General features: G+C 42.9%; 1 protein-coding gene across 2 annotated transcripts in view; it reads right to left on the reverse strand.

The window, feature by feature from the left end:
• The window catches only part of Nell1 (neural EGFL like 1), an 867,181-nt gene that overhangs the window by 835,325 nt on the left and 5,584 nt on the right, over nucleotides 1–26,272 (reverse strand). For both annotated transcript variants that reach the window (XM_021166735.3, XM_085841704.1), the window contains exon 2: nucleotides 23,559–23,687. In XM_021166735.3, coding sequence (XP_021022394.1) covers nucleotides 23,559–23,687 — 129 coding nt within the window. The remainder of the gene's footprint in view (nucleotides 1–23,558; nucleotides 23,688–26,272) is intronic.

The raw sequence follows: 26,272 nt of genomic DNA on the forward strand, positions 1-26,272 counted from the left end.
CGTCTTTTGCCACTGAGGCTGAGTTCCAGAGTCACAAGAATTTACACTGATTAGAATGATCAATGAAAACATGCTGGTGACTGAAATCCCATCTCAAGACTTACCATCCATTTTTTGCCAGGAAAAAACACTCATAGCTTATCTTGATTAAATGTTTGCCGGTTTCACATCATTACACAACAAATAAGGCCGTGTGATTGATTTCATGGTTCACCAAGCTCCAGGACATTTGTCTTTCTTGGTTGAGGATGCATGATGAAGTCACACCAGGCTATCAAGTGGAATATTTTACAATATGCAGAAAATTTCTCCCTCAAAGTAGAACTCCAAATGTTATTCTCTCCAGATGTTTATCAAGAAGGGACCTCCCTTTCCTTAGAAGAGAAGACTTCTTAGCCCTGATTGTTGACTGGCTCACCAGTGTGGCTTTCCCAAGCCTATAAGAATTTGCATCAGATGATATAAAGGATGGTCTTTGGTGCAGAGACACAGCATCAAAATGTAGGGGCTGAAGAAGTACTAGATATCACACCCAGGCCCTTGCACATGCTAAGCAAGGCCTCGACCACTGGGCTATATCCCTAGTCCTCTCACTAGATTTCTTTGAAGTTCCCTAATTTATGTAAATATACAGCCAAGGCTGAGGGCCATAGCAGACGAGGAGTCCTGACAGGGCACAACAATGAGACTTCTTCAAAGCTGTATCCCAAAGCTGTATTAGAATTATAGATGGCACATATCAACTCAATAAAAGAATATAAGGAGAAAATTTTATCAAATAAAAGAACATTAAATCAATATTCCTAACCCAAAACAGCCCATCCTCTCTGCTGTGTGGGTCTCTCCTAATGTTCTATACGGGCCTCCCCAGCTCCTGAATGTCTAATAACTTTATTTAGAATGGTACTGCCTGATTGAGTGACTCTTCCCCCATGATAATTACCTAAATTTAACCTCAAAATAATTAAAGCAGCATAAAGTTTAAAGTTCAACTCCTTGGTTTCACTGGCCATCTGAAGGGCTCAGTGGCCACATGTGACTTAAGCCACAGGGCTGGAGAATGTACAACCCTTCTACCGTCACAGAAAGTTCCAGTGCAATAACTGATTTTATTTTGAAAAGCAGCAAGTGACCTTGGTGATTTAATCCTACCCTCTCTCCTTTTATGGCTGGCAATGAAATTTAATGGTAATGAACATAAGGACATAAATGTGGCTCAAAAACAACCACATAATATTGAGAAAAGAGAAAGGGGGAGCCCCGTGAAACCAGAGAAACAAACAAATCTCTGTGGGGCTTTGGGCCCCAGTGAGTTCATCAGCTGTGACCCAGCTACAGAAACAGGAACCAGGGAGCATGAACAAGGAGAGGGCAGTCAGCCATGTCCTGGTTAGACCACATAGGAAGTATCATTTTCAGTTTCTGACAGCAAATACCATCAGGGGCTTAAACTATCAAACCATAAGAGACCATGATGGGGACCAAGGCAGAAAATTTCTGACAGGACCAATCTAAGTAACCAGGTAAAGGAAGGAGGGGACTTGGAAAGCTGTCTACAAATACCCCTACCAAAGAACTTGAGACTTTTTCATTCAGATCCTAAGTTGTGTCATTGGTTAGTTTTCTGTCAATTTGGCACAAAACAGTCATTTGAGAAGAAAGACTCCGAATACAGAAAATGCCTCTATAGGTTGACCGGTAGACGAATGTGGAAGGATTAATGACTAAAGCAAATAACTTTAACCAAATAACTGTGGATGGGTTCTGAGTTGTGTAAGAAAGCAGGCTGAGCAAGCCAGTGTGCAACATGTTCCTCTGCCTCCAAGTTCCTGCCTTGAGTTCCTGCCCTGACTTTCCTTAGTAACTGAGTGCTAACCTGGGAGTTGTAGAGAAACTAAACCCTTTCCTCTCCACACTTGAAGCCGTATAACTTTATCACAGCAATAGAAATCTAACTAAGACACAGAACGTTGAAACTACCTGAACTTTAAATACCAACTGTCTTAGTCAGGGTTTCTATTCCTACACAAAACATTATGACCAAAAAGCAAGTTGGAGAGGAAAGGGCTTATTCAGTTTAAACTTACACATTGCTGTTCATCACCAAAGGAAGTCAGGACTGGAACTCAAGCAAGTCAGGAGGCAGGAGCTGATGCAGAGGCCATGGAGGGATGTTACTTACTGGCTTGCCTTAGTCTGCTGGGATTCATAGCCACTATGTCTCAAGATCTCCATGCCAAGATCCAGGTCAGAAACTTGTGTCTCCCCAGCCTCAAGATCTGGATCACAGGTGAGCCTTCCAATTCTGGATTGTAGCTCAGTCCACATATAGTTAAGTTGACAACAAGGAATAGCCATTACACCAACTGTAGAGGATAGGCCTAGTCTGGAAACATATGTAGAAGGGAAAAGTAGCCATGGACTTTGTAATGGCTAATCTTGGTTGTCAGTTTGCATCTGGAATCAAGTAAACCCCAAGCTATGCAGGATTTTCTGACTGGCTCATTAGAGATGCAAGACCCACCCTAAATCTGGGCCACACATACTAATGACAGCCCCCATACAAGGAGATTGAAGAAGGAAACTTTGGCTTCTTTGCTGCTAGCCCTCACTCTCTCTGGCAAGTCTGTCTATCCTGCTGTTAAGGCATTTCTTCACTGGTGTCAGAGCCTTTAAGATTCCAATGTAAACTGAAGCCTGGAAGCTTCCTAGGAATTCTGGGAGACTCCAGCCCAAGATTGGTACTCCTGACACATCCAGTCTCATGGACTGAACAAATATGAGATCCTTGACTTTCTTGTCAGAACACAGACATCACTGGACAACTCAGGTCACAGCCAGTAAGCCACTCAAATAAATGTATATATATATATGTACACATATATATACACATACATATGTATATATATATATATGCACACATACATTTGCATGAACACATACACTTCTGTATACACATACACATATACTGTCAGCTCTGTTCCTTTAAAGAACTCTAAATAATATAGACTTATCCATTATTTCCTAGGGGGGAAAATAAAAGTAAAGACAGAGAAATCTGTAATTTCAGCACATGGTAAGAATTCTGAAGGGTCAAACAAGAAGTGACAGGAAACAAAGCAGAAGCCCCTCTGAGTGAGATGGTTCCAGAAGGCCTCCATGAGAAACTGGCATTTCTTGCCAACCCCAAGTGTGAGGAAGAGACAAGAACAGGAAGTGAAGAGACAAGGTGAGGTGACAGAATAATCCTGGGGAGGTCTGAGTACCCAAGGGACAAGAAGAGCACCAGTGAAACTGGAGTGCTGGATAGGAATAGACAAACACTGCATAGAATCAGAATTAGCCTTCAAGATGATCCCATTGGAGACCCACAAGGGCAGCTTTCACTCTCCCATCTCTGAGAGTGATCAGGCATAGCACCAGATTTATCATGGGCTGTTGGACAATTACAAACCTCCTTAAAGAATGTTCTCTATAGTGAGATATGTTTCTTAGAATTGTGCGAACCATCAGTATCCTTGGCCGTTACGGAAATGCAAAGAAAACCATCTTTGAGATTCCATCTTACCACAGTCAGAATGCCTAACATCAAACAAACAACAAATGTCATGAGAATGTAGGGAAAGGCTCTCTTTATTTGATGTTTATGGGAGAACAAATTGGCATAGATGCTATAAAAATCAGAATGAAGACTCCTCAAAACATTGAAACTAGCATGACTGCACCCAAGTATGGGCACTCTGTGTATATCCTCAAAGGACCCTAAGTCTTGTCAGAGAGAGACCTGCACACCCACGTTCATTGCTGCTCAATTCACAACCGGGAAATGGAACCAGCCTAGATGTCCAACAACAGATGAACAGATAAAGAAAATGTATTACATGGACATGCTGGAGTTTATTCACCCATAAACAAAAACCGAGATCCTAACACTTGCAGGAAAATGGAGGGATCAAGAAATCATTGTATTATATAAAATATAACAGATTCAGGAACAAAAATACTTCATTTCCTCTCATATACACATTTTCGATTTTTACTTTTATGTGAGGGGTGGAATAGGTCCTGACTATAGAGACTGTAAGAGAGGGGGGAAGAGATATTAAGGGGTATTATAAAGGTATTATGGATGGAAAGAAGAGGGCAACAGAATACAGGTGACATGACAGCAGAAGAGCGGCTAGCAGGGAGAGAAGCCAGCCAGCAGGAGGGGTAGGGTGGTGGGGTGGAAGGGTGGAGCACTGACAAGAGCAATGTATCTGAAAAGGCCATCACGAGAGACTGGACAGGTGGCACAGGGGATAAAACCACTCCTAGTTGTTGTTGTTGTTGTTGTTGGTGGTGGTGGTGGTGGTGTTTTAAGATAGGGTCTCTCTATTATGTTATCCTGGCTGTCCTGAGACTGCTGATATAGAGCAGGCTGCCCTTGAATTCACAGAGATCCCCCTGTCTCTGCCTCCTGAATTCTGGGATTAAAGGCATACCCCACCAGGTCCAGCAAGAGCACTTATACTCTTGCAGAGGACTCATGTTCATTTTTCATGTGACCAACTGTAACTCTGGTTCCAAGGGACCCAATGCGCTCTTCTGACTTGGAGAACACCTACAATCACAAGATGCATATACATTCACTCAGGTGCACACACATACACATGATATAAAGCAAATAAACTTAAGGGAGGGAGGAAGGGGGGAGGGAGGGGGGGAGGGAGGGAGGGAGAGAGAGGGAGGAAGGGACATAATGAAACCTAATACTCTGTATACTACTTAGTAATACTAATACTAAATATTTAAAATAATAATAACAATAATAATAGTAATAATAACAATAATCGAAAAGAAAAAAGGTACAAGCTATAAATGAGAGAGTATATCCAGAGATGTATACTGCAAGGCTGTCAATCAAAGTTCTGAACCAAGCCAACTTCTCATCAATAAAAAGTGGATAAATGCCTTGTGGTGTCAAGCAGGAGTTCAACAAATCAGATCTGCATGCTGTGAAAAGAATGTGAGCTAAATGAGTTCCAGGAGGGCCACACTATACTACCATTTACATAATTTTATAAGCCATCCAGTACAACAGCTAATATTCCCCTGGGGTTCTTATGCAGGAAACCCAGTACATTATAACGCTATGGGGTCCGGCCAGCTTCATACACAGAACAGCACTGTGAAGCAAGGGTCTTACTCACCCAGATGAAAACGAAAAAGCAAAGTTAAAGAAACATTCCTGGACTATGCAGCTAGCAGGAGTCAGAATAGGGGCTGAAACCTGGCAACACGGTGTGGAGGGCTAGACATCTGACCACACTACATGTGCCCTCTCTATTATATTCCTCGAACATAGACACATATAAATATACAAACATGAAATTGGTAGGTGCACACACATACACAAAGTGAGTTTGTGTGTGGAGGTTTTTATGGTTATAAGTGTGAGAAGGGGTGTGGGGTGAGCAGGTGTGCTGTCCCATGCAGGTCTATGTAGAAGCCACAAGCTGGCCTCAGAAAGTCTTTCCTCAATTACCTGCCACCTCTGAGCCTCTGAGCCCCCAGAATCTCCCTATCCCTGTGTTCCCAATGCCTGTCATTTACTTCCTGAGCTACCACCCCAGCCCCAAAGTAGGTTTTGAATATTCATCAGCATACTAAGCCCTCTAAGAAGGCTGAGAGTCTGGGAGTCGCATACAGACTTGATTACTACAGGGCCACTGCTTGCTTACTACTGCTTGAAAGCCAAGTTTCTTACCTCCCAGGCTGGCCTCAAATTCACAGTATAACTGAGCATGACTCTGAGATTCTGGTCCTTCCTGCCTCTACTTCCCAAGTGCTATGGTTACAGGTACCCACCATCACCCCTAGTGCATTCAGTTTATTTTTTGCCTCTGATCAAACCCAGGCTTCCTGTACACGAGACAAGTACTCATACCCAGGCCTGTGGCTAATTTTAATGGGCCTTTGACAAGGTTTTTATTAGTTCTTTGAGAACTGCATACATTCTGATCCTATTTTCTCCCCAACTCCTCTTCTTCCCTTTCCATCCAACTATGTGTCTTTTGTTTTAATGCAATAAAGTCCACTTTGTGCTGCCCACATAGATGTGGCCTCTACTGGAGCAGGGCCAAATATGACCAAGTTTTGACACTCGCTGACACTGAGGTGCAGCAAGAATCTGTTGCTTAATATCATACTATTCCGTTGAAAATAATCCCCGAGAAACTAAAATCTTTAAAGACTGACATGAGGAGAAATCTATCACTTGAAAGATGTAGGAGTCAGCTGTGAACAAGCCCAGGCTTCAGCCTGCTTTCAGATACAGAGCCCACTTCTACACTGCTATCCAAGCTATCAGACTGTTTGTTCAGTGGACCATAAGCATGAGGATGGAGCCAGCCTAGTTATAACTACATCTTGGCTTTCTTTCATGTATTGGCTTCATCTAGAAAAAGTCATATTTAAATAAAATATTTTCATATAAAATAATAGTTTCCTAATGATTTACATTGGAATTCTAGGAATGTGTTCCCACAGGGAAGAATCCAGTCCCAATACGTTCAAAATAAGTCCCAATTAAGAATCAGATTACTTGGAGTTGATGAGACAGCTCAGCAGTTCATGAGCGCTGGCTACTATTGAAGCGGAGACCTGGGTTCCATTCCCAGCACCAACATGGTAGCTCACAATCTGTAACTCTGACTCTAAGGAAGCCATGCTTCCTCTGGTCTCTGTGGGTACAAGGCACATCTATACAAGTAGATAGACACTCGTACATAGAAGATGGTTTTGTTTTATTTTGAGAAAGAAAAGGGAATCAGAGCGTTTATGCAACTGGAAGGATGGCTCTGTGGTTAAGAGCAATGGCTGCCCTTGGAGAGAACCTGAGTCCAGTTCCCAGCACCCATAGCTGGCTGCTAACAGCCATGTCTAATTCTGTTCTGGGAGGACCTGAACACTTAGATCTATAGGTCCTGTACTCATTGCACACATGCCCAGAACCTGACACATGTGCATACACATATTAAAAAATAAAAAAGAATAAATTTTAAAACCTTTTAACTTATATGGAATCAAGATTTAAAAAAAAAAAAAAGAATTACAGCATCCATCAAAGAACACTGTGGTCACAGTGTTCACAACACCCTCCTTTTGGTCAAGGGGTCATAGAGAACACATTTTAACCTATGAGAACTCCTATTCCTGGTTATTTCTGCCTTTCTTGTATCCATTCTTTAATCAGCCAAACCGGTTGCCAAATCTTCATCTCCGGGCACTGCCAAGTAGGAAAAAAAACATGAAATTCTATTAAGTAGAATTCACCAACTGACAAGACCACCATCTGTCCTGGTTGATTTAAAATACCTGTCAAATCGTTTCTTGGCAGAAGTTCTTTGGAATCTCTTCAGGAATGCTGTAACTCCATCATGTTAAACTTGTATATTCATTTCCAGTCTCATGAAATACAAGGAAACAGCTATGAATGGAGTGGGGCTAAGACAAAGCCCTCAAGCATCCGTGTCTAAGTTAATCTCTTTATCTACCACAGCAGGTAACATATAGTCAAGGTAACTTACCTCTTCTCTCATCTGTACCATGAATATGAAAATAGAACCTGCATGTACAAAGCAGTGTACAAGCCTGTGGTAGTTTGAAAGAGAATGGTCCCCATAAGTTCATACATTTGAATGTTTGGTCTCCAGTTAGGAAGAATTAGGTGTGACCTTGTTAGAAGGATGGTGTCACTGGGGCTTGGCTTTGATGTTTCAAAAGCCCAACCCAGGCCCTGGCTCTTCTCTTCCTCACTCCCTCTCTCCCTCTTTCTCTATTCCCCTCCCTCTCTCCCCTTCCCTCCCTTGCTTTCTCTCTCCACCCCTCCTTCCTTCTCCCCTGCTTTGTTGTAGATTAGAATAGAAAGCGCTCAGCTATTGTTCCGGTGTCATGCCTGTCTGCTTCCCACTATGATAATTATGGACTAACCCTCTAAAACTATAAGCAAACCCCCAATTAAATGTTTTCTTTATAATCATTGCTTTTGTCATGGTGCCTCTTTACAGCAATATAACAGTTTTTTAAAAAGAGCCTAACTTTGAGGGTTGTAAACAGGAATGTAGACTAGATACAATAGTTGAGATTATTTCCTTAAAAGAGAATATCCAGTCTAGTGCCAGGTGTTCTAGTGCACAGCTTTAATCCTGGCAATTGGAAGGCAGAAGAAGGCAGATCTCTGTGAATTTCAGGCCACCCTGGTGTACATAGTGAGTTCCAGGCCAACCAGGACTACCCAGTGAGCAGCCAAACAAGATACCTGACATTACATCATATCTCGTGCATATACATGTTTTCACACACACATTCCACACTGTGGTACATATACCTAGTCATGTATACATTGTCAAGAAAATGAAAAAGTAAACCAGAGAAAAATTTTCTTTTGCCTCAAAAGAAATAAAAACCCATCCCAGAAGACACACATTCATTTTTACAAGTATTAAATAGATTGGATTCATTAAATTGAAACTGGAGAGATGGCTCAGCAGTTAAAAGGACTTGCTGCTCTTGCAGAAGACACGCTGGGTTCAGTTCTCAGCATGTACATGATTGCTTACAACTGACCAAAACAGGCTCTGACACCATCTCATACACTGTATGGACATATGCACATATGCACATACATACACATACAAAATTTTTAATCAGCATAAATATATACTTCTTGAGAGAAAACAAAGTATAAAAATGTTCCTAAACTTAAACATATCGATTTTAAGTTATCTAGGAGAAATATAATTTACATTTATTTATTTGCATTTTTCTCTCATTTACATTTTCATTTTCTTGACAGTGTATACATGACTAGGTATACGTACCACAGCATGGAATGTGTGTATGGAAGCGTGTATATGTATGAGATCAGAACTGATATTGGGTATCTTCTTTGGTTGTTCTCCATTTTGTTTTCTGCAACCAGGTCTCTCACTGATCCTGGAGCTTACAATGGAGCTTACATCTAGCTAACCAGATTAGCAGGGATCACCTGTCTCTGCCTCCTGATGACTTACAGGCTGACTACCATGCTCAGCCAGCTTTTAGTGGTTCTCAGGAAGGGAATCTTCAGGCTTCCCAGAACTTGATTTATCTACTGAGCATCTCCCCAGTACAGTGGGGAGTTCTCTGATTCTTCACTACAATACCCCTCTTGTTTTGAAAAGTGCTTGGCATATAGCAGATATTCACTGTGTATCTTCTTAATGGAAAATTATGTATTTTCTAGGAACTACTCACGATGGTAACATCAATTAACACTGAATTTTAGTTTTCTCTTCTGTACAAGCTGTTTATCTAAATCAGTCTTTACCATTACCCAACACCCCAAGAGGATGCAAATTCCAGGTGGTCTTAACCAATTGTCATAGGTCAGTTTGTTCATGGGTACTTAGCTCCTCCAGCTAAAGACTCCTAAGAGGTTCTTAATCATTTTTCATTTGTGCTCCTGATGGGGAAAGAAGCATGATTGAGAGAATCGATTTTAATGTGGATGTTGGGACTGCAGATCTAGGGAACAAACACAGAGTTTATTTGCTCCATTACATACATCTACTCACATGGCCATTTAACTATTTTCTAGACCAATTTGGTGCAGATGTTAAATTGGCCCAGGGAGGGACTTGAAAACCCACTCAAAGCTTGCTTGACTTTTTTACTTTGGCAAGAGCAAAAACACCTATATTTGGGAGACACTTGGTATGTGAATTGCACCACTCCACTAATTGATTAAATGCAAAGTTGTACTAAATCACTCCATTCAAAGTGGAGGTTGACTTATAAATGTTCCCAGAGGTAATTAGTGACTAGGCATATCCAATCAACAGAAAAAACAATTCAGACTTGGGCAACAGCGGATGTCGGGGAATCTGGAAGATCGACATTAAATAAACCCTTTGGGTAACTTTATTTTCCTCAGATTTTTCTAAGCATTAAGAGCTATGGCACAGCCTTCCCATCACTTTGTGGAAACGATTACTACACAAGGGCATTCTGCAAACAGGAGTTGACTATTTGATTCTCATCAGATACCACCCCTCTCTTCCTCTTCCTCAGGTCACCCAGGAAGTAGAAATTACTTCTTGAATATTCTCTAGACTTTATCCACACAGAACTGCAAGATGGTTTTTTTCCCCTTCTTTAGAGCATCAGAGGCCATGTGGTGTTTGCCCTTCTACACTATGACCTCAGCTCCTGTGCCTTCCACCAGAACCAAGCTCAAAGCTTAGCATGCAAAATGGAACCAAATACCTACAATCTCCCCTGGTAGGAACCTACATTAGTCTATGTTCTATCTTATTTTATGCAGCAAGTTACATGGGAAATCTTATCTCTTCTTTCCTTAAAACCCTTCCTCAAACATCTGCTAAAAAGTAAGACTTTATGTCGCAGAGGAAGCAATATCATAAAGAACTTGTACTTGTGCATATTCCAATTTACTTCTGTCTGTGGTCATACCTAAACGTGCCAATCTCATCTAATTTAGTTTTATAAATTCAACACCAGGAGATACAGATTTGGAACTGCTTAGCTGGGAGATATTGCCTGGAAAACCATACTTCCTTACTCTCAGATATCCTGAGTCCTACTCAAAGTCAAGTGCGAGTACTGCAAAGTGACTTTTGAAAGTCCAGTGTTGGGCTGGAGAGATGGCTCAGTGGTTAAGAGCACTGACTGCTCGCACTGACTGCTCTACCAGAGGTCCTGAGTTCAATTCCCAGCAACCACATGGTGGCTCACAACCACCTGTAATGGGATCTGATGCCCTCTCCTGGTGTGTCTGTGTACTCATGTACATAAAATAAATAAATCTTTTTTAAAAAAGAAAGAAAAAGAAAGTCCAATGCTAGTATTCAGGGATTCCCTCAGCTTTGACACATGCTACTCCTACCCATAACCACCCATTCGTCTCCCAGTGTATCCACACATCTAATAAAAATGGATCATTTTTTTAAAATAAAAGATGAATAAAACTCTTGCTAATCCAATTCATTGCACAAAGACCATGGTGAGGGGAAAGACTCAGAAAGCAAGTCCTACCAGGCTCCAAAGTCAGCACTAGAGGAGCCAGCAGCTCAAGAGCTTTCTAATGAACTTCATCAACACTGTGAACTGGACAGCAATGACACAAATGCCTTCTTGCCCCAAGTGCAGAGGCACACACAGCTGTGCATGGGATGGTGAAAGATAAGGTAGAAACAAAAACAAAAACAAACAAAAAAAAAGAATGTCGCACTTCTGTTTTACACTTTGACCTTTTAAAGGAACTGTCCCATGGAGTTTAATTTGCACAAGCTGCCTAAATGGCCCTTCCCTTTCCAGTCATAGAAACTGAGGAATGATGACATTGAAAGACACACCTACTAGCACACTTAAGAACAGTCTCAACAGCATATCCCTAACTGAGGAGCTGATGGATTCTGGAGGAGGGGGAGTCAGTTTTCTTTGGCTGGGATGATCCTGAGTAGGTGGGCCTCTAATGGAGGACCCTACTCCCATGAATAAATGACCGGCACAGATTGGACATAGTAGGTTATAAAAATCAAATTTGAAAAGGACATGAAGATGGGAGGCAGGTTGGGGGAATCTGGAATAAATTAGGATAATAGGGGGGATATGATTAAAATATATTGCATATGTGTATGAAATCCCTTTTATATAATTTAATAAAATGCATTTTAACAAAAAAAAACACATCTAAGTACTTCCAATAATAGCAGAATCACCCTGATATAGTTAAAGCAAACATGAAGTTTAAACACAAAGGACTCACCCTCCCACCCCAATAATCCCACCTTCAAGGACCCCAGTAAGCCTAACAGCTATGGGTTCTGCCCTCCTCATTCATTCACAACTCCATCTTTCTTTTGGTCTGTAGCAGTGGTCAAGGAGTGGCACACTGTGCCCCACCCCACAGTTATGCCTGCTTCCCAAGAGACCTGCTCAAACCTGAGATATACAGCTCCACCTGCCTTCTGGAAAGCCCAATCCAATGAACAACACTCAGGCCAACCAACACCAGAGATAACTAGATGGTGAAAGACAAGAGCAAGAACATAATCAGCAGAAGCCAATGCAACAAGACACCATCAGAACCCAGCCCTCCTACTACAGCAAGCTCTGGATATTCTAACACACCTAAAGAACAAGACTTAAAATACTATCTCATGAAGATGGTAGAGGCCTTTAAAGAGGATCGGGTGCAGAGAGAAACAGGAGAGAGGCCCAGTTGGCTAGGAGAATTAACAGAAATCTGCAGCTGCCTGGGGTGGAGAGGAGGGTAGAATCTTTAGGAAGTCCCAGGGACCTGGGATAAGAGAGGTTCCCAGGAGTCAATGTAAGTGACCTTAGCTGAGATGCCTAATAGTAGAAACGTGGAACCTAAAGAGGCCACCTCCTATACCCAGGCAGGTCCTACAGTGGAAGGATAAGGACACTAACCCACCCACAAAACTTTCAGCCCAATATTTGCCCTGTCTTAAAGAAATGCATGAATGGAGAAGAGACAGAAGGAAAGACCAACCAATAACCAGCCAACTAGAAACCCATTCCATGGGCAAACACCAAACCCTGACATTATTGATACTTTGTTGTGCTTGTAGACAGGAGCCTAATATAATTGTCCTCTGAGAGGCTCCACCCAGAAATTGACCTAAACAGAAGCATATATCCACAGCCAAACATTGGACGGAGGGGTTGGGGACTCTTATGGAAAAGTTGGGGGACAGATTAAAGGCCCAGAAGTAAATGGGAACCCCATAGGAAGACCAACAGAGTCAACAAACCTGGACCCCCTGGGAGCTTTCAGAATCTGATCTACCAACCAAAAAACATACACAGGTTGAAATGAGAACACACACACATACACACCCCTTCCTGGGCACATATGTAGCAGGCAGATAGCTCAGCCTTCATTTCCATGGCTACCCTGTCTGGCCTCAATGGGAAAGGATGTACCTAATTTAGCAGAGACTTGATGTGCTAGGGTAGAGGGGTAATCAGAGTGGGTCCTACCCTCTCAGCGGAGAAGGGGAAGGAAGTGAGGAAAAAGGACTGGATGAGGGAGGGATTTGGAGAGGGAACAGCATTTGGGATGTTAATTGATTAATTAATTAATTAATTAATTAATTTTTTAAAAAACACGAAGGGCTAACTCATTCTCTGTCCCTTCACAATCTTGTTCTCCTAAACACACAGGCACACACATACATGCACACATACATACACATCTGCACACACATATACACACATCCAAACACATGTACAAGTGCACACATATTCACACTCATACACACACTGTACACAAACACATGCATACAAGTACACACATATACACACTTCTGTGTGCATGCACACACAACACACAACTAGACCTACCACCTTAAGATATAAGGACACCTTAAGAATTCACAGTCTGTGTTCAGTGTTCAGTCCCAGAACTTGGTACACTTTAATTTACTCTCACCTCACTACAACTGGACTTCACAGGATCTATTTTCACTGATGTTTTATCAATGTGTACATGGAGAGACTTAGGTAGAAAATGTAGGTGGCATTCTAATTAACATGGTGCACTGCCCTTGAGTGATAAGATCATACAGTGTGGTATATTAACTGGATGGAGCTGAAATGGAAAAGCCTATGGACCTGCTCTATCTAGTTAGGCAACCTCTAGTCACACAAGACATATGAAATAGGAATGGTGTAGCCAAAAAGTGGGTTTTAATATTTTATCACTTTAATTCACTGGAAATCGAGCATTGGAGAAAGGGAGGTTTTGTGACACTAGATGTCATTCTATGAAAGGTGACACAATCCTTGTGATATAGGAGAGATAAGCTGGTGAGTGAGAAAGCATCCAGGCTGCTGCCTTGGGAAAGGAACTTAGGCAGAGCCTAGCACTGTCAGAGTTGAGGACAGGAAGCTCAGAATATGGGGAGACTGAGGAATCTAGGTTTGTTAGGCAAGGTAGGAGAGGCTACTGCAACACAAAGAAAGAGTGAAGGCCTCCCTTAAAATCTGCAGTCAGCTGGGTACTAATGGATTCATACATGTGAAAATATTGCCCAGAAATAGAGCAGACAGCCTAAAAAACTAAAGCAGCCAGCACACAAGAAGCGCGTGTATTTCCAGCAGCCCAGGGAGAACTACCATTCCTTGGGCACTGGGTGGAGTTTGTCAGAAGTTTTGCCTCAGTGATAGGAAACCGTTCAACATCAAATGAGCACTCCTCCAGGGCATTCTGTGCAGCCTCAAAAAGTAGAGTCTAAACGCTTAACTGTTTCCCAATAATTCAACTGTACTCTAGAACACAACTCAAAGAACATTTAGGCAAACATCACCATGGCTAACACTCAATGAACAATGGTCTAGGCATGCAAGGCTACAAAGAAAAGAAACTCAGCCAGTGAAAACTGATCCAGGAGCTGTAGAGAGAAGTCAGTAAGCATAATGGTTGCTGTGCAAGCACGGGCAACTAAGTTTGGACCACCAGCAACCAAGCTAACAGTTGGCATGGAAATGTGTGCTGCTATACTTCCCTGCTTGTGGGGAGGGGAAACAGAGACAAGCAAGGCTTGGGTGCTCACTGGGCCTGCACAGGACAGGTTCAAGACACACAAAACCTCAGCATGGCAAGTGGATTAGGCACGAAGCCCCACCTCTGAACTGATAGAATAGGGGTCAATTTTCCATACGGTTCGACCCTCCATACATTGACTGTACTCCAGTGGATGGGCACACAGGCAAGAATATATGGGCAACACAAATACAACTTGGTGGGGTTAAGAAAATAAAGGACGCAAAGTTGGGTGGGTAGGCAAGTATGGGAAGGTATGGGGGAGGGGAGGTTGGAAAAAAAGACAATAAAAGATATCTGAAGACCAAATGGCCAATTTTTTTTAGATTTAATGAAACTCAAATCCATCCCTTGAAGAAGAAATATGGTGACAATTGCAGCGCTATATGTCATAAACAAAATACTAAAAATCAGTAGTAAAGAGAACCCATGAGGAAGCACAGGGAAGCTAGGTACATTATCTCTGAGCAAAGCAGTGACACAGCAGATTTCGAGCTAGAAACAGCGTGAATAGGAATGAGAGAAAATAAACTGTCAACCCAGAGGTTTATGCTCAGCAACAATGTATTTCAACATTGAAGGAAACATAAAGACTGTCTCAGATATATAAAATCCAGAGGAACTCAGCACCAGGAGACCCACAATCTAAAAAATGTTTAAAGAAACACAAATTTACACAAGGGATACAAAATACAGAAAACAGTAACCAAATAGACAAGAATAAACAAACGGAAGGCAGGTTTTTTTTTAACTTAAATTGATTTAAATAATAATTGGCTGGTTAAATAAAAATAGTAAGAATGGAGCCTGGAAAGATGGCCCAGTGATGAAAAGCCCTGGCTAATCCTCCAGAGGATGAAGTTGAGTTCCCAGCACCCACATGGCAGCTTATAACCATTTGTAACTCAAATGCCAAGGTATTTGATGCCCTCTTCTAGCCTCTACGGACACAAACCATGCTCATGATCATATACATATAGACAAAACACCCATACACACCACATACATACACTCACACATACACACAAACACACACACATGCTCACACATACACACACAGACACATACACACATGAATACACATACTCACATAATACACTCCCTCACACATATACATACACACACATACTACACACATATTCATACATACATGCACATTTACACATACACCCACACTCACACATACACACATATACACACACATACACACACACACTCACACATACACACATATACAGATACACACATATACAGACACACACATACACAAACATTCACACATATACAAAAACACACATATACTCACACATACACATATAACACACACTCACATATACACACATACACATATGAACACACACATACACATATACACAAACACACACACATACTCACACATACACATGCACATACACACACATATTCACACACAGATGAACACACACTCACATATATACACACACATACACACACACAAACTCATGCATACACACGTACCACACACAGTCATACATATACACACACACACTACACACACTCTCATACATACAGGCACACTCATGCATACACATATACAGTAAGAATAGGTCTGAATTGCAAACTTTATATGCCCCAGTACAGGGGAACCCCAGGACCAAAAAGGGGGAGTGGGTGGGTAGGGGATTGGGGGGGTGGGTATGGGGGACTTTTGGGATAGCATTGAAAATGTAAAAGAGGAAAATACCTAATAAAAAAAAAGAATAGGTCTGAGCATTTGGTTGGAGAGTACTTGTCCAGCATATGTGAGATCCTACACCAAGCCCTGCAAACAAAAACAATGTTAATAATGCAGGCTGCAGCCCAGCATACAAATAAAAATGAAAATATGTTGCAATGGCAGTTCAAAGGTCAGGGAGACAGAAATGGACTATTGAAATGATCTTACACATAATGTGACAATATGCCATTAGAAGGTAGTACTAGCATAAAGACAGACTTTGTGTGCCCCAGAGTAACAACTAAAGTCACAAAACAGAAGGTTGTATTAAGAGACCAATAAAGAACAGAAATGGAATCACTTTTTTAAAAGCTATCCACTTAATCCATAAGACAGAAAAGAAAGAAAGAGGAGGAAGAATAGAAGATGGGAAAGGAAGGAGGGAAGGGAGGAGAAAGGGAAGGGAGGAGAAAGAAGGGGAGGGGAAGGGAAGAGAGGGGAGTGACAGAAAAAAAAAACAGAAAAAGACAAGTTTAAACAACCACATCAACAGTCACACTAAATATAAACTAGAGAATGAAAAGACTTAGGTTGACTGTTGATTGGGGGCTGGAGAGGTAGCTCAGGAACCAGGAGCACTGGTTGTTCTGCTAAAGGACCTGGGTTCAGTTCCTCCCTGTAACTCCAGAAAGCCCAGTGTCCACTTCTGGTGTCCATAAGCACTGCATGCATGTAGTGCAAAGACATATATGTGGACAAAGATTCATACACATGAAATAAAAATAGATTTTTACAGATAAGTAAATCAATAAATAATGCCTTAGTTGCTTTTCTATTACTGGGAAGTCCCAGTAATAGAATGACTGGGACTAATGACTCTAACTTGTGGCAAGTTCACACAAAACTAACCAATACATAATAAAAAGGCAAGCCCCAGCTATATATGTACCCTAAGGAAAGCATCATAAAATTCTATTTGTAGAAAGCTCTAGAGAGTGTAAATTAATCTATAAGGATAGCAGAACAGCAGTTTTGGGAGACAGAGATGGGGAGAAGTGGGTGATGGCTTGAAGTGACAACTATATCCTTAATTATTATGGGATGGTTCCACAGGTGTATTCACGTGTCAGAATCACCATATCATACTGTTTTAATATGCACAATTTATCACGTCAATCATACCTCAATAGAGTTGATTAAGTTCTAATCTAATATGTGAATGGAATAAGTTATTAAATCTGGTTTGGGCTTTAAATATTATTAAGTCTAATATATATTGATTGGTACAGGTGAAACCTCCAAAGGTAGTGAAGATTTTGTTTTTGAAGATTTTGAAGAATTTTGAGGATTTTGTTTTTAAAGTTTTTGAAGAATTTTGAAGAGTTTGTTAACAAAAGGTTAAAGCATCTTAGCAGTAACTTCCTGTGTCAACCACATGTTGAAATGAGAACATTTCACAATGAGACACATGTGTAATTTCACTGGCATATTTTCACATGTTCAATGTGGTTCCCCTAAAACATGAGGCGCGTTCATTGCACACTCTACTGGACAGTTCTCCACCACAGAGGGAGATTTAACTGAACAACTCAGAACACAGTAGTATTCACATTTCTGCCCAGCAATGGGTAGCCAGGAAAACACCCTTCCCAAAAATGTCCACACTTTAGTCACCAAGTAAATAAATTGTCTTACTTGGCAGACAGCACTTTAAATGTGATTACTTTCTGAGTCTTGAAATGAGGCCCCTATTATGTATGACCCAGTGTAATCACAAAGTCCTGACAGAAGGGAGAGGGGGACAGCAGATCCGTACCCAAGAAGACAGTATGATGAGTGGGGCAGAGGCAGGAGGCAGTGTGACAGCGGACACACGTGCTGGAGCACTGTATCAAGTCCAGGAGGACGGTAGCTATGGAATGAGGGAAAGGCTCAGTTATGCATGAAGAGCACGGCTTTTCAGTCCCCCAACATCAGTTCCTGAGAGCTCACTTTAAACTTACAATGCCCAGAATTCTAAGATAATTACATTTTGATGTAACTAAATCTGTGGTCATATGTTATAGCGACAGTAAATGAATAACACAGATTGTGTGTGTGTGTGTGTGAAGTTGAGATACTGCTACAACCAATACACAAGAATTGGGGAAAGGTTTTGACTTGGGTAACAAAAATAGCCCCCTCCAAAAAAAAAAAAAAAAGTCTGAAGGGTGTGGTGGAAGACGCCTTCCACAGACTGTTAATAGAACTTCTGAGAACAAAGTGGAGAACACAGTAGAGAGTCTGCCTGCCTCTGAGACTATTTAATTGTTGTTAAATATGTACAGTTGTGAATGCTCAAAGGCCACTGCTCCTGGAGGCTGAGAAGGAAATGAGAAGCACCTTGCCAACACACAAACAAGGAATCTTCAGCTACCAACGGAAAGACAGGCTGAGATTGGCCCTGCGGTGACCTGGAAAAGACACCTGCCAACAGTGAGCATGGGTGATTAGCTGAAGGGACTGCAGAGGTGGGGAAGGCACCCGCCAGTGGTGACTGGGGCTGAGTGGCTGTGGATGGGTAGCTGAAGGGACTGCAGAGGGGGCCTGACTTCCTGCTCCTCGTGGAAAATGTCAGAAGCAAGAAGGAGGTTGAGGCAAAAACTGCTAAGCAAAAAGAAAGGAGGGGCTGATTGTTTGGGGGACTCTCAGCCCACCTCCGTCACAAAAGAGAACAAAATGAGACTTGGTCTCCACTCTTGAGGGGAGACCAAGTGCAAGAGAACAAGGCAGTGTCTTGAAAGGATTCAAAGACCGGAAAAGTTCATCACCCACCCAGGGATCTGTTGGAAGAGATCAAGTGTGACTGGGTCACCCTGTATAGAAGAGCCAGCCTCCTGTCTCTCATAGGCAGGAGACCATTAAGATTATTAGACATACTAAGAATCCATGTCAAACTTTATATGCCCCAGTACAGGGGAAAGCCAGGGCCAAGAAGTGGGAGTGGGTGGGTAGGGGAGCAGGGCGGGGGGAGGTTATAGGGAACTTTTGGGATAGCATTTGAAATGTAAATAAAGAAAATATCTAATTAAATTTTTTTTTAATTTTTTTAAAAATCCATGTAAACTAAAACAGCATGACATTTGGCATAAAAACAGACACCTGGACCAGTGACACAGAATAAAACACTCAGAAACAAAGCCAGTGTCCTCCAGCCAATTGATTCTTAACAAATGGGCAAAGAATACACATTAAAGGAAAGAACACCAAAAGGACCAACACAGCAAGCTCAGCATTATATGTGAAAAGGAAGACACTGATCCTACAGAATAGAATATGATAGTGCCTCCCAAAGCAGAGGAAAGAGAGACGGGGCGTGAGTGAGGGCCTGATGAATGCAGTTGGTTAGCTGCAGTTGTTCTGCTGCAAGTAAGATAGCTATGATTGACAATGATTAAATACCTCAAAATAACTGGTAGAGAAGAATTTGAAGGTTTGGAAAACGGAATAGCAAGAAACGACTGAGGTGATGGACATGCACCAAGCCTGACCTGATACTCACACACTGGCCTCCGGCACTGAAATTGGGTCTGCACCCCATTACTATGTACAACTGCTATACATCAACCAAAAACAAAATACAGTTTTAAAATGTCCCCAGTGCACGTTATCTGTGATCACAGCACTCAGAGGATTGAGGCAAGAGGATTTCAAGTCCCAGGGCTGCGTCGGTTACATAGTTGTTTCAAAATCTACAATAGGGACCAGGGAGATGGCTCAGTCAGTAAAGTGTCTGCCACACAAGCAAGAGGAGCACCACTGTAAAAAGCCAGGTGAGCAGTGCATATCCGCATATCCGCATATCTGGACCCACAGAGCCTAAGAGTCGCAGGGCAAAGATGGGTGGATCTCTGAAGTTCTTTAGTCAGTCAGCATAGCCAATCAGTGAGCTCTGGACTCCAGGAGAGACTCTGTCTCAAAGTAAATAAATAAATAAATGAGGTAGAGAGACTTAGAGGAAGACATTTAACATTGACCTCTGGCCTCCACGTTCATTTACATATGAACACACTCACGCTGTGCACTATTTTGTCTCTTTTTTCCAAAGCTGAGGACCAAACCCAAGGACTTCTGCTTATTGTGCGAACACTCTACAAACTGAGCTAAATCCCCAAGTCCCAGTATACTATATGCACACACACACAAACACACCCAGATAATGAAGTTAGAGATTATAAAATAAATAAATAAATTTTAAAATATTTCTGAGAATTTTACTCTGGCAGAAACATCACCAGCTTGAACTGGAAAAAAAAGTAAGAGGACGAAATGAATCAGGGCTCACAAGATCCCCAAACTCTACTGATAGAGCACAGGTTGATACACTCATTCAGCTATAAATACATGTTCTCCTTCATGCAAAGGGAAAGGTATCCCAGAGGGGTGTGCCAAGGACAGGGGACAGAGGTTGTGCCCAAGCTTTGAGATTCAGGGAAGTTGGTACTGCTGGGCTCCCAGATTACTGGGGTGGGTGGCAGCCCCTTTCTTCCCACTCCTTACCCCTTTAAGCAGGAGTGTCTATTCCATTTCTGCCTCCCTTATCTTTTGGAAGTAGTATCTTTTTCCCCCCAGTTCCATGGGCCCACCGATGAGGAAAATTCTGTCCCAAGTGTGTCTCATCACACATGATTTAAATGAAGAGCAAGGGTTAGGACTCTTCAACAGATGCAATTGAAGGAGATTTGGGACAGTGCGCTGATGCTTCAAGCATTAAGATTGTTGAAGGATAGGGGTGAGATGGTTGTATTTTGCATGTAGGACAGACATGAATCTTTGGGAAGTAGTGGATGCAATTTGCAGAACAATGGTTTCCCCACAGCAGTCCAGGAGTCACTCACCAGAACCTATGAAAAATGCCACCTTAAGAGATAAAGGAAGCTTTGCAAATATAATAAGACATTAGCTGGAGATAAAAGGGTATCCTGGGCTATCCCGGTAGGTATGGTATAGCCAATCACAGGAGCCCAGGATACAGGAAAATGTCTCACCCAGTTCCCAAAATTAGTTTCTCTTCCCACCAAGGATGCTAAAACCCCCCACCTGGAAGACTCCTAGAGGTAAACACAGAGAGCAAACAGGTCCCAGAAGAAGCCCCGCCCATGGGCTCGGCAATAGAATGAATGACCCGCAAAGTAAACAAAAGCCTCTTCCCAGGTACACTGGGCAAAGGACTTTTAATCAGACTGAAAAGGCTCTTTAGTCACTGACACACTAGGCACAACAGCTGGCTCTAAAGATCAAGAACTCTCTAGCTAGGTGGGGCCCCTGTCCCAAGAAGCTCACAGAGCACCCAAGCCTTCTTAGCAGAGAATGGCAGGGATTCTCACTTTCCACAAGGCAAAAAGGAAAGCAATCCGGTGACCCAGCCTTTGTCCTTTTAGCCACACCAGCTTAAATAGTTCACCAAATGTCTAAGTAATTAAGTGGACTTCTCATACCTGTCGTTTTGCAATAAGTCATTATGCGATTTGTTACTAGCAAGTGGTTAGCTCTCCACACAGTGAGTATCTTAAATCACATCCAATATAGGTTCCGAGATTGTAAATAAACCATGTTGCTATTTGTGTTAAACCCATTCTCCCCATCTGCTGCTGTCATTTGGGGGAGCTACTGAAGCTTTAAGCAGTGGAGTCTAGCTAGGGGAAGAAGTCACCAACCTAAGGGTATATACCCTTAGTGTTTATCAATCCCCACTCCTTCCTGGCTTACTCTCTGCTTCCAGGCTGCTATGATGTGAGCTGTTCCACTCTCCCTCCCCGGCTATGACAGACAAAACCTTCTAAAACTGTGAGCCAGAATAAAGTTTTCCTGCCTCAAGTTGTTTGGTTCAGGCATGCAACCGGTCAGAGCAGTGAAAATCTACCCAGTGCACTTGTCTTCACAGAAGGGTGAGCTGAAAGAACCTTGTTAGGCATTTTTTTTTTACAGGGAGATACCAAGCCACATGCCTTACATATCTGCTCAGTGTACTCCCCTGCTTTATTTAACCTCTGCGATGGTCCCATTGCTGTGAGATTAAAGCACAGCACCGAACAAGCACACAGCTTCCCACTGCATAAGCCATCCGAGTACGCAAACCCATGCCACCTTTAAAGTGTCGCCTCTGACTGCTGGTCCAAGATAAATAGGCAGTGCCTACCCCTTCCCACACTCACCACCCTCCAGCTATTCTGCACCTCTATCTGTTGGCTTCTGTTAAAGGCCTTTCTACATGTAACTGTCCACAGTGGCCAGACCTCCATCTCTTCTGACCCCAGGCTTTCCTTTCAGGTTTCAAGTCAGTCCCTGCTGACCTGCTTTCCAGGTGGCCTTTCTCTGGTGACCTCTGTCTCTTACCCAAACTGAACAGACCGGTCTGTGTTACCCTTGACTGGCAGTCTATACATCCCCTTTATGGATAAGTAAAGCCACGTTGATCCAACAACAATCTGTGGAATTTTCTGATTTCTGCATTCTATTTTAGGGCAGGGGCTGCATGTATCTTCTTCACTCTTGGCATTCGAGATAGTACACAAAAGAACTCTAAAACAATGCCAGTGTTCACTAAACAAGAACTATACATCAGCCGTTGTGCCAGAGGCCCCACTAGGGAGGTGCTGCAGGGATCTGTCAATTAGATGAAGATACCAAGGCACAGAGAAGCTAAGTCCCACAGGCCAGAGTGCCAAAGCTGGAAGGCCATTGCAATCAGTGGGGCTCCAGAGCCTAAGCTTCAAAGCACTCTTCTATCTTGGCTTTAGAAAGGCTTGTTAGATGGTGTGTAGTCAGGTGTGTCGTTGGCAGAGCTGAGGAAGCTGCGCCCAAAGAGAATGTAGCCATGGGCACATTCTTCCCACAGATAAGACAGAGACTAGAAACATCGAAGATAGAAACAATCATGAGATAAATGATCTGTAAGCCAAGCATGGCTGAGCAGCAGCTTTCAAAAGTTCTGCAACTTAATTCCACCACCGGGTCCCCGCCAAAGTCCTTGGGTGAACATTTCACTGTCAAAGCAAGTATCTTTCCACCACACCTCCACCCGCCACATCCTCTGCTCACTCTCAGAACGTTCCCTGATTACCACACACTTCAGGATAACAACACAAGAAAAGCAGCAAAGGTGACCCCAAACCAGGAGGGTAAGCATGCCCCCAGACCAACAACTCCGCCTCTCCTACCCCCACACCACACACACACACACACACAAAGGACATATGTTTTTACCTTGAAACAGAAATGCCTTACTGGCATTGTGTAGTCCAGCCACCTGAGTGACGCCCAGGGTGGTGTTCACAAGGTCAAGTTCTGTGATGATGTCCATCTGAAGGTCAGGGTCCATCCCAAAGCCCAGCACTGGGGAGAAACAGATTCGCGTTGGTTTAGCAGGCAGCGATACAACCAGAGCAGATTACAGAGGGGGATGGGGAGCAGGATTCAGCCAAGGCAGTTAGGGGTGCTAAGGAGTTTGCACTGGGAACATCAGGGAAAGGAACTCTACCCACAACCCCTCTCAGAGCTCAGCTTCTTGGTACCCTGCCCCACCCACTCCATTACAGATGGCTAACCCCACACTGAAACTCTCTGGGGCCCAATAAGCTTCCGAATGCAGGACATATCGCAGGTTACAAAGGAAATGTGGCCTACATGGTATGTTTTATGTAACACTCTGCAAAGGCATGGCCTACAATCAAATTCTAGGCTGTTTCTGATGTGAAGGAAAAAAAAAAGTGCTGTTTTCTGCTAATTGAAACAATGATTTAAATAGCCCAATATCCATCCCTTCAGGTCACATTTTGTCACCAAATGAATTCAACTCAGGACAGTTTCGTTGTCTGGTGAGTTATGAAGAAATTTTGATTTCTAAACTTTGGGGTGTGAGGGTGGGGATGGTGGGTGCAGGACTGTGGTGCTGGCCTATCTGGCCTCAGACAGACACAGCAGCAAACCCTGCAGTGACCCCCATCACCCAGAAACCACCACCTGCAATACTCAGGAAGGAAACAGGGAGAGAACTGCTGCCCCTACTGGCGAATGGGGACAGGCTCAGCTTAACAGGTATGTAGGTTCCTCCAAAGGACTCCGGAATAAAAAGTAGATGCCCTGACTCCTCTCTAGGGAAGAAGTGTGGCTGAATCCCCTGTCTGGGAATGATAGATCCCCGAGGGTGTCTCTTACCCAGAGAGTGTTCTGTGGAATGACACATTCACGGCTGCAAAGTGATTTCCAATTACATGTATTAATAAGGCTACAGATTACTCTGTGGGACTTTGTTTGAAGCCATTCATGAAGGCTCTGCTTAGCGCCACTTAGCATCTCAATAGTGGGTTCTGATTGCTCGGTTGGAAATGTTTTAATCAGCAACAGCTGTCAACATCCCCCTAATGGCAGTGCAGTCACCCAGGCGGGATTCAGAGAGCAGGCACCCAATTTGTCCCGTGGAGATGGAGTCTCAGTGAATATTCATCAGGACTTCCTAGGCCCCCACAGCCTCACCTGTCCTCCTCCTACCCCTGCTGCCTATATAGATTAGGGGAAGGAGATTCACCCTTCCCTTCCCCTTTTCCTGTTCTGCAGCCATATCAGAAGGCTGGTCAGAAAGGATGCTTCAGAGTTGAAACCGGTCATGCCAAGGCAGAAACTTGATTAAATGGAAGGCATGGTGCATTTAACTGTTTTCTTGGTTTTTGTCAGGCCCTGTCTACCACACACACACACACACACACACACACACACACACACACACATCTTCTGGGCTGAGCTTGAAATTTTTCTCCCTGAAATGCAACCAGTTACCCAATGACCCAAAGATAGCTCTCACATCCACTGTTTGAATTCATTTATCCGCACTTTGGGGATGGGGTCCCATGTAGCACATACTAGATACATGCAGGTTGTGCGCACCAAGGACATTCTCATGACGTTTTCATCCCTGAGAGAGAAGAAACTAAGTGGATAGTTTGGCAATAAATACCAGAAAGTATCAGGATAGAAAAAAACTTGGAGGGGTAGGGGGCCTAACTAGGTCATTTTGAGCTAGAAAATCAAGATGAGCAGGGCCAGGCCTGAGGAAAAGCATGTCCACATGTAGATAACCGTGGGTGCAAGCCAGGAACATCGTGGAGTGTTCTAGAAACAGAAGAGAGATGGGTAGACTGACCTGTAGCAGAATGGGTTTGAGGGGTAGGGAGAGCTAGCTCAAAGGCAGGTGTTCTCCTATTCCTTTCCATTGATGTGGTAAAACAGTATTCACACTCCACCACTGAGGGAAGTCAAGGCAGAAACCATGAAAGAAGCTATTTGCTGGTTCACTCACTAGCACCCTGGCAGACTCACGAATAACTAGTTTTTTGAAACAGCCCGGGACACCTGCCCAGAGAACAGTGCTACCTAGAGTGGGCTGAGTACTCCTACATCAATTAACAATAATGACCATCCTTCACAGAAAGGCCCACAGAGCAACCTGAGAGAGAAAATTATTCAGTACATCTCTGTCGGCAAGGTCTGTGAGCTGGCTCAGAGGGTGAAGGCACATGCCAACAAGCCTGACCACCTGAGTCTGCTCCTCATGACCCACATGGTGGAAAGAGAGAAACAACTCCCCCAAGCTGTCCTCTGACTTCCAAACTTGGGCCATGACCACCATCTCCCTATAACCTCGCCCTATATACACAATAAGTAAATATGTAACTTTAAAAAAAATGAAAAGACTCTCTTTGCAGGTGACTCTCTTCTCAGTAGACAGTGCTAACTAGAGACTGTAAGGGGCAGGTTATAAAAGGCTTTAGGAACTTTGACAAGGACCTTGGCTGTTATGCTGTTTCTTTTTTTTTTAATTTTTAATATTTTTTATTACATATTTTCCTCAATTACATTTCCAATGCTATCCCAAAAGTCCCCCATAGCGCCCCCCACTTCCCTACCCACCCATTCCCATTCTT

The sequence above is a fragment of the Mus caroli genome, unplaced genomic scaffold (assembly GCF_978045245.1).
Source record: "Mus caroli unplaced genomic scaffold, Mus_caroli_1 scaffold_8, whole genome shotgun sequence".
NCBI classification, from domain to species: domain Eukaryota; kingdom Metazoa; phylum Chordata; class Mammalia; order Rodentia; family Muridae; genus Mus; species Mus caroli.